Source organism: Lontra canadensis, unplaced genomic scaffold (assembly GCF_010015895.1).
Source record: "Lontra canadensis isolate GAN:19392208 unplaced genomic scaffold, GSC_riverotter_1.0 scaffold2, whole genome shotgun sequence".
NCBI classification, from domain to species: domain Eukaryota; kingdom Metazoa; phylum Chordata; class Mammalia; order Carnivora; family Mustelidae; genus Lontra; species Lontra canadensis.
In genome coordinates, this window is record NW_022630996.1 from 59,879,184 (window position 1) to 59,891,377 (window position 12,194).

At 41.4% G+C, this 12,194-nt stretch overlaps 1 protein-coding gene across 3 annotated transcripts in view; it reads left to right on the forward strand.

Annotated features, from left to right (window-relative positions):
• Nucleotides 1-12,194, forward strand: part of SLC25A13 (solute carrier family 25 member 13) — a 178,217-nt gene that overhangs the window by 82,031 nt on the left and 83,992 nt on the right. For all 3 annotated transcript variants that reach the window (XM_032874629.1, XM_032874639.1, XM_032874647.1), the window contains one exon: nucleotides 5,450-5,589. In XM_032874629.1, coding sequence (XP_032730520.1) covers nucleotides 5,450-5,589 — 140 coding nt within the window. The remainder of the gene's footprint in view (nucleotides 1-5,449; nucleotides 5,590-12,194) is intronic.

The window sequence follows — 12,194 nt, forward strand, 5'->3', positions numbered from 1 at the left end:
GTGATATTATGGGAACTGTAGGCCTTCCAAATATTGTTTGGCACAGACTGAAATAACAGTGATTATACTTTAAGAGATAAGCATTCTAATTTGTTTTTATTTTCAAGAGTAGTGGCTGCGCTAAGAAAAGTATGACTTTAAATACCTAAAACACATAATGTGGTGCCTCATTCCTATTCCAGTGGTAATTCAGTTTTGCTTCTTTGCCTATTTGACCTCTGCCTGGGGTTACGATTTTAAGGCCTTGTGTTTTAGACTAGGATAGACCTTCTTATCATTTTTTTTAAGTTAGTGATAAATCTGTCCTCTGGTGCTTATTTGAAAGCTATCAGCTGATGTGGTATGAATTATCGTTACATATGTAGCTCAGTGAACCAAATAAGTAACCAAAAAGCCTAGAACATTTGGGGTTTCAGAACATTTGCGGTTTCCTCTTTCCCATCCAGGAATACAAGTTAGGTTTGGAAAGGTCAGAGAGTGGAAAGGTTTAGTGATAGGATGGCCTTCAGGTTGATTCCTGGAGTCTTTTATGGTAAAGCTTACGGAATTTCCAGTGGGATCCAGATTCCAGAGCAGAAATTTCCGATTTTCTAGCTATAAAATAGGAAGAGTACTCTTACCTTTTCGTTGCCTTACGAGGCAGTCAGATCTCCAACAATCAAATGTTAGAAGAGAAAGCTCTTTGTACCTGCTAAAAGGAGAAAAGAATATTAACCTGAGGTGATATTACACTGCCTTTCAAAATAAAGGGGGGAATTCCAGGACCCATTGTGACTCTTGGCTCATGGATGTTTGTGTTCATGAAGCAAAAGGAAAGTATAGAGACAAAGCATTTTGGAAGACAAAGGCCCCAGAATGACTTACAGAACAGGATGAAGTATTCATTGACTTGGGAACCTATTCAGTACTTTTGTACAAAATGTGTGAGTTTTCCAGAGTGGCAAAACTTGATATTTTACTTCTTTAAAAGAGTTGATTAGTGATGAAAACGAGTAGAAATATTGGTAGTTCTCTTTTTAGAAGAATCCTGCTCCCCTCTTGCACAGGCATCTGGTCTCTCCAGTTACAATGGCTTGGCAGTCTTAAGATATTTGAATACATAAACCTCTATTAGGTGAATTAGGAAAGTGTAAAATGAATTTTGTAGAAATTGTACCATATGGTTTAAAAAAAAAAAAAAAAAGCCCTGGGTCTTTTTCTCTGCAGAGTTCCATGAACAGTTCTTCCACAGCAACCTTTTCTTCACCATAAGTGTGGCGTCAAGTCCTTGGGGTTTAAAAATAATATTTGGTCTGGCAAGTGAGGCCAGCGTCTGTAACTGCCTGGAGCAGGATCTGTCATGTCTCAGTGACCCCACGTGGCTTTGGTCCAAAGCACTCTGATTGGACCCTTAATTCACTTCAGAGGAAATGAACCCTTTTCCATGCTGTTGCTCTCCACTGAAAAACTCCCTCACAGATTTATCTGGATAAGTCCTTGGCAGTCTTCAGGACCCAGATCATGTTTTGTCTTCTCCGATAAGCCTTTTTCTCTTCTGGAAGGGCCCCCCTCCTGATGCTTCTGTTTCCTTGCCGCGAGGAACTCCTGCAGGTGAACACTTCCTGTGGTACTATGAGGGTCTGCTGTTTAGTTGTTTCTTATGGATTAGACTTGGATACAGCAGCACGTCTTCTCCCACTGTTTGGCTTCCCACATGGAGAGTACACTGTGACAGTGGCTGTGCTGCTTCCGAACTGTCAGTTAGCCAGCTGAGCCCTGGCGTTCTTCCCATAGCCAGCTTGTCAGAGCAGCTGAGAACTAGTAAAGGGACCACGTTCTCCGCGTCATGTCAGGTGGAGCCCGTCCAGCTCCAGGGAGCATCAGACGCATGGGACATGAAGAGGAGGTCGTCCACTGGGTTGCACAGTGTGGCAGCCCTGTGAGTCCTCTTGTGTCTACAAGTGGCCTGTGTTTACACGTTACTCAATTACATTCGCTGGACTGGAGACTCTTTCCTACCTCCATCCTGTCATATGTTTGTCTCTTTCAGTGAGAAGTTAAAAATTAGGAAAGAGTGAATCTAACTTTCCCATAACTTTTTGGGGCAGTTTTTTTCAAAAATGAGGTCTTAGACCGACCCTTGTATCAGAAACACTAGCTATTCTGGTTAAAATGCAGATCCTCAACCCTCCTGATAGATAGGAGTCCGTCTAGGAGTGGAACTGAAGGCTTTACTAAGCAGGACTGATGATTCATAATACGTACTTCCCTGAAATCTTAGGAAATGATTGTGTGTGTGTGTGTGTGTGTGTGTGTGTGTGTGTGTTTCTTTTAAAGATTTTATTTATTTGAGAGAAAGAGAGCATGAGAGAGAAAGAGAGCATGAGAGGGAAGAGGTCAGAGGGAGAAGACGACTCCCTGCCAAGCAGGGAGCCCGATGTGGGACTCGATCCCAGGACTCCCAGGATCATGACCTGAGCCGAAGGCAGTCGCTTAACCAACTGAGCCACCCAGGCGCCCCTGGGAAATGATTGTTGAAATAGCTTCTCAGTAAGTGGAATCTATAGTACCTCAAAGGGTTAATGCCACGGTCTTTAACCTGTTGCTCTACTGTCAACATTTACTGACTCATTTAAATTCTATTTAGTAGGTAGTTGCTCTAAGCCTACTAAACCAGCCATGGTGGGAGAATCAGATGTGAGCAGAAGGCCCTTTGCTCTGGAGGTGCTGATTGTCTATGTGAAAAGAAAAGATATACAATAAATACATGCACTCACAACACATATCTGCATATATATATATATACATATTATATAAATATATCTTGAAAACTGATTATTACCAATGATATGGGTCTGTAGGATTGATAGTACGTGGTGTTATGTCTTCGGGATCACATATAGCTCTGTGCTTTAGAGTGACTGGATGTCAGTACTTCAGGCAGGCTTCATAGGAGAGAGCAGCTCTGTGGAATAGTGGCAGAAGGTGCTAGACTTAAGGGTTCAAAGTTCACGTTTTGAATTCAACTCAGAGCCTCTACCAGGCAGTAAATGTTACTTTAATTATAGAAAAACTAATTAGGTTATGGTGAGGCATATTTTATTTACTAATTTTTGAATGATTTAAATTTATGTACATATATTTCCAGTTTTAGATTGTAAATATATTAAAATGGATAATAAGTGCCCTAGCTTTAGATACCAGCATTTGGCTACTACAGTCTGTTACTTTCTATGGGACAGTGAAGGAGAGAGAGGTCAGGAAAAAGAAGGATGTCATTTTTGATAGGTATGCAGGATTATTGCATGAAACTTTACTCCACAAGCATGCTTGGCAGAAAAGTGGCTAGGACACTGTTCTTGCTTACATTTTATTATGCTATGAAATGTTTACTTACAGTGTAAAAAATTGTGTTTTTTCTTTTGGTCCCATCTTTGTCATTTGAACATCATCTCCCACTAGATACTTTATTGGTGTAGATTAGAAGATGGTGGGAGCCTTCCCGGAACCTCTGTGGGGCCTGCTTCATGCAGAGGTGTGGAAATGGAGAATGGAAAGGAGCCATGGATTTTCTGGGGGCACTGTCTCTTGTACAACTTGTGCGTAGCACCATTAGAACAGTCCCTGGCACATGAGCAGTGTCTGAGAAAGGTTAGTCACTAGAATTTGGGTTTAGGAATTTCTTCTCGGATGTTTAGAGCTGTAAAGAAACTTGTTTTTCCTGCTTAATTTATTTCATCAAGAATGACCGTTAACCGCACTCTCTTGGGTGGGTGGGTGGGGTCTTTTTTTTTTTTTTTCTTTTAAACTCCAATTCTTGTTTCACTTCCTTTTTCCTTATGTCCTCTCTGTTTTTCCTAAAAGTGGGGAAGGCAGAATAAAGTCAGAGAAATTAAGGCTTGTACTTTAAAACTTTCAGTGTTACTATCCTCATTAGAGCCAGCCTGAGATTTTCTGCCACCTTTTATAAAATTTATGCCCAGTGTAGTTCTGATTTTTACTGCCTTCTCTGTGCAGGTAAACACCCATCCTTCTGCTGATGGCAGCACTGCTATTTCTTCATAGCCAAACTTAAAAAAAAAAATACTGGAAATGTTAAAAGCATGGAATAAAAACTTGAGGTTGTAATGCGCTAGAAGTAGGAGATTTGGGGGAACAGTGGAAACCTGTGCCAAAGTTTTTGGCTCCTTTCAGAAACCTAAAGGACTATCTTCTTTTTTCTTTTTTAAAATAGGTGCAAAGAGGGGAAAAAAATCCCCAAGGTATCAGGCATAGCTTGGTCTTAAAAATGAGCAGGTTTGGTAGATATATTTAAGGAAGTGAAGGCCAGGACAGAACCTCATTAATACAATAATATGTGTCCCTCTGCCTTCCACACGTACATTTTTGTTGGGAGAGGGAGACTTGTAAAGAGAAATGTGAAGCTTTAGAAAAGTCAGGTTTTTCCTGTTACTGTTTTCTTTGTCAGTTTTCAAATGATTTGTGATAGAGGCTCAAACGAGGTAAAGGACAGTACAAGTACATTTGGTGCCCATCTGAAACGGGATTCTGTGGGCATGTGCAGTGCCAAGTTGAAGAATTGGGCTTTGGACTCTACTCCCCATCACCTTTGTCTTTAGGTGCCTTTCTCCCATGACCAGTGGAAATTCTTAAAGCTCAGATAGAGTCTTAGCACTGTTGAATATGTGCTTCAAGATAGATCTAACTGATTTCTAAATCCTCAATAACTTTTTAAAAAAATGGAAGTGTATTTAGCATAGAGTGTTGTATTAGTTTCAGGAGTACAACATAATGATTTAGCAATTCTCTGTATATTCAGTGCTTACCATGATAAATGTAGTCACCATCATTTGTTCCTTAAATTCCACGTATGAGTGAAGTCCCATGGTTATTTGCCTTTCTCTGTCTGACTTATGTCACTTGAAGACGACACAAACAAATGGAAGAATATTCCATGCTCATGGATTGGGAGAACCAATATTATTAAATCATCAAGAACTTTTTAATGACTTGAGAAAGGACTATATTGAAGACTTGTATAGTGCTATATGTGTTTCTATTTGTGTATATGTGTTTCCTGCCACTAACAGTTGAAGTATGTCCCCTGTGTTTAGAAAATAATATTTGTTGAAACAAAATATATGAGATGATGATATTAGGTTTAAATTATTATTTTGGTTTGGTTTCCCACTTCCTTCTAGGTGCATGAGCGGACACACGCACACATGGGTGTATATCTGTGTGTGACTTCTTGATTTTTTTTTTTCTCTTTATTAGTGGGACTTTTAATTTTGGGTTCTTCACTAATTCCATGAAGATTACAACTTTTATTTTTGCTATGGTTTTATAACCTGTGTTGTTTTAAAATTGAATTATTTTTGTAAGAAGAAAATAACAATATCCTTTTAATAACTTACTATATAAGGATAAATCTGATTTGTTTTAATCAGTCTTTCTTTTCTCTTTTCAGAGGACGTTAAGCAAGTTTTTGGACAGACTACAATTCACCAACATATTCCGTTTAACTGGGATTCAGAATTTGTGCAACTACATTTTGGAAAAGAAAGAAAAAGACACCTGACATATGCAGAATTCACTCAGTTTTTACTGGTGGGTCCAGCTCTTAAAGTGTAAATAAGTAAAACTGGGATCCTGATTTACCTCAAAATCACTAACCTAGCCAAACCATCCTATTTGAAAGTATTTCTTTATTAGTATGTAAACAAAATATCACTAAATGGGTTCTTAAAGACTGTGTAGAATCCCTTCTTGTGGAAAGGAATATGCATTGAGGCCCAAGGAAATCAAGTAACTTGCTGAAAAGTCATGTAAGTCTGGGAGGGGGCAGGATTGGAACTTGAATTCTTGACTTATGACTAGTTCCGCTATTCACCGATATTTTATTTTCCTTTGAGCGATGACAGACACATCATCATCAGCCTCTAACTATAGAATTATTTCACTTGAAGCCTTTTATAGACAAAGGCACTGGGTCTGCAACTTGACTACAGATTGAAATCACCTGGGGGAGCTTTAAAAACAGCTGGTATTTGGGTCCCCCACCTCTAGAGACTAGATTTGACTGGGCAGGGGGGCAGCGAGAACCTGGGCATTGGGATATTGAAAGCTTCCCAGGTGCTTCTAATGTGCAGCCAAGTTTGAGAAGTGCTGTTCAGAGAGCACCTGCTGTCCATATCCAGGGTTAAACTCAGGGTTGTTTACATTTCTGGGGTTCACCTTCCTTGGCCTCGTCCCTCCTGCCTTTCTCTCATCACCACCCCTGCCCCATTATGGTCTCACCATTTTGCCACTGATGATGCCAGTGGGCGAGTAATAACAAAATATGATTGCAGTTTAGTTTTCCTCCTGAAGCATAATTTTTAAAATGTTCTAATTCCAGTATTAACATTTAGTCACTAGAGGTCAATATCTGTATGGTATGTAGGCTCTATGATAAACCACTCTTTCTTCTGGACTTCGATGCATTTGTTTTGTTTCTCTAATGATTAAATTTTATTTATGTTTTATTAAATATAATTTAAGAAGACTCACTTAAGGCCATTACTTTGCTGTGTTTAAATTCTCGGTCTTGAGGAAAAATTTGCCAGGGAAATCACCTGCTTTCCTTTGTCACTAGAAATGTCTTCGCTGGGGGGGGGGAGGGGGGTTCCTGATGCCCCTGTTTATTTCCTGTGCTCAGCACTTTGCCGGAGCCCTCTAAGGAGTGGTTGGAAGCTGGAGTGTCGGGGTGGATGTGGAGGGCTCAAGAGCGCACACGCAGGCCGCCATGTGTGCTCATTCAGTCAGCGTTTTGTGGGATCCGTTCTCAGGCACCAGCATATGTAATAGGTTGACTTTAATAGGTACTTCTCTTTTTGACTTCTGGTGGTTTTGTTATGATACGTAAAATTCGCCATGCTATTTATTTAGTTTGCTTTTATGTTCCAGGCCTTTGGGAACTTAAAGCAAGATGTTTTAAACATACCTTTATATATTTTTTTAAAATGTTCGTGTCTATGAATCTCCTTTTTCCGTTCTGTGTAAACACAAACCTACTTAAATAACTCAGGTGGGGAATGGAATGTGAGTTATGGATTTTTGCTGTTGTTTACACAAGACATTGGTGCGCAGTAGGAGGTGGTATTCGTTTTGATGAGGAATAATTACAATAATGCTATTGAGACAAATGCCTCAAATTGACTTTATGGAACACAGCCTAATTAACTTTTAGCCTTAATGGGATGTTAGCAGTAGTAAGGATGATCACGTTTCCCTTTTAAGCAGGTATCAATTATGCTGAATTGAGTCGGCTGTAAGCCACTCACGGCGGCTTCTAGGCCTTCTTCAAGATATGGAGAAGCCAGAGTCAAAGCTTAGATGACTCAGGGGTTACCGATTGTTTCCAGCTGCAACTTACAAGGCATTCACTTATATTTGACTCCTTTTTATAATGTTAAATGGAAAAACAGCCCATAGTGTCCTGCGTGGGATGATTTTTGACTTTGTAGCCGGAGTGCAAGTGCTGAACATACCCTAGATTCACGTGGTTATGGTGGATAATTACCTCAGCGAGGGCCTTGCCTTTGTGCTGTGCTCCAGGTCCAGATCTAAAGGAATTAATGGATGTATCATGATAGAATCTCTGTGAATGTCAGGGAGATGCTGGTTTTGATGTCTGTCATTGGGTTACTCTCCCCTCCCTGCCGTTCAGATGTTTTGTTGGTTTCCTGTGAACTCTTTTCTGAATGCAGGTTTAGCTTCAAACCCCTACTCCACACGCTTTGTTTGCTTCCTTTGGGCTCTTTTTTGTAGGCAGGAACTTCTTAAAAATACAAGAAAGCTTAATTTCCTATATTTTGGGCTCTTGCTTTGTCAAGCACACACCCGCCGTTCTGCTCTTGAGCGAGGCTCCGAAGTAGGCAGCAGCTCCCAGGCAGGTGCCAAGGTTGTGAAGGCAGATGCTAGGCCACTGGAGCTTGGAAAGGCCTGCCCCGGGGCTTGCTGCTACCTATCACCTGAAGAGGAAGAGGAGCAGCCCCAGGGACAGCTGAGAAGTGTGTGTGTTTTCAGGGAGCCTTAGTGCTATGTAGAGAAAACCCTGCTGAATCCCACAGACGTCCTAGAAGGGAGGTCAGGTTGGTTCCAGCCAACTCATGTCTGACGTTTGTGAGTTACCTGTGCTGATATACATACATGGGCTTGTGACTGTGAGCAGAACTGGTCTCTGCGAGGTCAGATTTCTGTTTTCTTCCCTTAATGAATGTTTCACTTTATCTGAGCACGGGTGAGTTGGTTATAAGCCACCACGTGGCTGTGAGGCCTCTGCTCACATGTCCCATCTGTGTACTGTCTAGCCAAGCTGCCCTCTGGCTGGTGTGATGCTGGTCACAGGTGCTGCTCAAATGCCATGCTGTGTGTCGTTCTGTGTGCTTTGGTTTTTAACTTCATAAAGTGGTGAATCAACTTGATATTCTTTGAGTCGAACCTGCCTGACTTACACTTTCCCTGTAAATGATAGTGTTGAAGCAAGAACCAGGGGTACAAAGACTCCTTCCCAGAGTCGTGTTCCTAGTTGGTGGAGAAGGACTTCAGAAGCGAGTGGGACCGCAGTCCTCTTACCTCATCATTGACGCTGTTGAATTTACTAGGGCTGTGTTTTGTCTCCAGGCTGTGGTGCATCTGTGTGAATGGGAGTAGTTTGTTATGGAGGTATGCATGTTAAAATATTATTAGTATTTCCACATCCTTCTGTTCTTGGTTCCAGTTTTATGGTTGCTAGTTGAAAAATGGATTTTAATATACAGAATTTTTTAGAAAACGATATCTATACCCGATGAAACTCCTTTTCATAAATGGTATTAATGTAAACTCTCTACCCTGTTTGGAGTTATTTCTTGTGCTGTGGTTTTGACAACTGGGTGACAAACCACCCAGTTGAGCAAATATTTGCTGAACATGCAGGGTTTGTCCAGAGGCCTTGTGCAAAGTGCCAAGAGGTACAGAGATAACAACTTTTTAGATACTTACAGTGCACAAGTCTAGGGGTCATTTCGGTGTTTATCCATCTGACGGGCTCAGAAGGAACAGCTGTAAGCAAGTGGGTACACCCTACAAGGCTGCTCTCTTACGGCAGAAGCCCTCAGGAGTTTGCAGCGTAGGCCCTTATGGCAGCTCTAAAGCTGAAACCAACATTCAGGTGTACTTAGGGGAGCATCCAAAGTATAAACTTGAAGGACCAGATACTAGCATAAGTATGGCTAGTTAACCTCCCCCTTTTATAGTTGAGAAACAGGCCTTTCACTTCAGGTCTCTTGGCAGTATCTCATTTGTGATTTTGATTTGCATTTCTCCAATGACTAATGATTCCAAGCATCTTTTCATGTGCTTATTGGGGCATTTTTTTATGTTCTTTGGAAGATCCATTTCTAGCTTGTTATTGGGTGGACATCGTAGGCAAATGTGGGCACAGAGTGAGAGCCCTCTTAAACTTTTCTGCCAAATTATTTTGTTGGTGCTAAGATTCACTCTTGAAAATAGAAGTAATAATAGTAACAGTCTTTATAATTTACAAAGTGCTTTTAAATACTGTTTCTGATAATGACATCCCAATACCATGAGAGGTAATTATCATTACCTGCTATTGTATGGGAAAGAATAAATGGACTTTAGGTAAAAGTTTGCATTTACAGGTAATATTCTGAGGAAAGTGATACTGGCTTTCATTGGGTTCCCAAAGGAGTACCCCTAAGGAGTACATAGAAACCCTTCTAGAGTTTAGCTTCTTCTGTAAGATCACAGGCATGTGATTCAAAAATAGTATGTTGTTTCCATTTTATTACATTTTCTCCAGGGCCAAAGCTATGGAAAATTAGTTTCTGTTTCTAGATGGGGCTATGCTTCTGAATGGTGCACAGTCATGCCTTGCTAGACATTTGATCATTCCTGACCCCCACTGATTAATTGCCAAATATGATAACAAAAAGAGGCCCTTAGTAGGGGGTGTGTCTTTCTGTCATTTTCAGTTACTTTTTTTTTTTTTTTAAGATTTATTTATTTTAGAGAGCACGTGTGGGAGGGGCAGAGGGAGGAGGTGAGAGAATCTCCAGCAGACTCTGCACTGAGCGCAGAGCCCGTGTGGGGCTCGATCCCACGACCCTGAGATCATGACCTGAGCCAAAACCAGGCACTCAAACGACTGAGCCCCCCCCACCCGCCCCCACACCCCCAGCAGGCATCCCTGTCATTTTCAGGTACTTTTGGATGATCTTTTATAATCATAGGTATATATTTCACATAGAATTATTATAATTTTAAAATAATCTACACACTAGGAGATTCTAGTTGCTCCAGATTCAGAATAGAGAAGCCTAGGGTGGCTACTAAATGTAATATGTGCGTTAACTAGAAATCTGTTGTTACTAGTTACCTCTCACATAGCATTTTCCAGCTTAGAAAGTGCTTTTACTCGTATTTGTCCTTGTGATGATCTTAGATGTTAAGCATTTGCTCTTGTTTCTGTATGAAAGACAATCAACACAGAGGCTTAGTTTTCTGGACTTGTCCAAGGTGAGATACGTGGAACTGAAGCTAATTTTAATTTTCCTAAGTCTCTATCAATGTTTTTCAGAGTTTGGGTAAAATTTTTCTGAAGTGATTATTTAAAAAGACAAGAGTCCTGAGCCTCTCTGCCTCTCAGGGGTCTGATTCAGCAGGTCTGGATAGGGCCCTTCCACTGAGGACAGAGAAGACCGGTTGGTCACTTTCTAATGCAAGAGCGAAGCAGCAGTGGTCTGGGTTGGATGGTGATGGTGATGAGCCAAAGTACTGGACTCAAGAGAAGGGATAGGCCTGGCCAGGCTTGGCAATTTAATAGGATGGAGACAGGTAAGGACCTGGTAAAACTCCCAGTTCACACATTTTTCAAGATGAGTTTTAGGTTCAGGAAGTGGAAGGATGGTGATGGGTACTGAAATGGGGAACACGGAGGAGGCTGTTTTCCTAAGGGGCTACAGAGCAGTGCTTTGCTTGTAATTGCTGTTCGCATGTGTGCAGCTGGGTTGTTTCCCCCTTTCTCAGTCTGGAGGTCAGATGATGCTATAGGAGTCCCACTTATGGGTCCACGAACAAGGGCATTTCCAAGGAATTCTCTTCCCCATTTTGTGGAGCCAGGACACTTCTATTTCCAAAGGCTTTCCCTTCTTGCTCTAGGAAAAAGAGTCATCAAGAAATCAGCAATGCTCTGAATTCATGAAGAGGCTAGATTTTGAAGTTTGGGTTGCTTTAGTTATCCCAGAAACAGGATTGCCGACTTGGGAGGGAATGGAGCTAAAAATCTCTCTGAGTGTCTTCTCCTCAAATGGAGTTTAGGAGTGAAGTTACCTGACCCAACGGAGAGCCCTGAACACAAAGGTGTGGGTGTTTTACTGTAACTTTATTCAGGTCCCCCTTTTGTCAGAAGATGATGAGTCATAGTTGATGGAGCTGGGAGTAGCACCTGGGAGTCAGAGCTGTGTCTCGTGCCCTAGACTGGACACACACACATTGCAAGGATCTCAGGTTTGGATGACAAAGCATATTCATGCTAATAATGCAACTGAACAGTTTTGGTTCTTTTTGTGAAGTGAGACTGACCCAGTATTTTGGCTTCTGGTCAGCATGTTGTACAGATCTGGTCTAGTCTTTTCAGTATAAAATGGACATTATTGTTATTCAGGTTCTGAGCCCTAGAGGGTGGAGCTGTGGAAACTACTATTCCCAGGCGCTGGCGGTTGTCACCTTCACTCTCTGGGCCAGAGATTTGTTGCTCCTAGTCTGCTGTGGTCTGGGTTTCAGAGTCCCCGTCACTTACGGTGCTGTATTTGTCATGCCGTCCTAGTAGAAGGCAAAACTTTCAACACAAAAAAGAAATTGACCTCCCCCCACCCCACCCCAGCACCACCAAACAGAGGGAAATGTAACCTTCAGCCATGGCAACATCAAATTCTCATGCTTTGGAATTGATGGAACACTTTGAGTGTGAACAAAAAACAGTCACTTGTCGTAGAACTCAACCAAAGCCATGATGTTTAACAGGTTGGTAGACACTAACAAGGTCCTTGTTTAGGATTGAATAATCCAAGCCATTTGTACCTCCCTTTTGTCCCTCACCTTGCCATCTGTATTAGTTAAAATATCTAGACCATGGATCTTTAGTAGCCAGAGACCAGGATTTTATT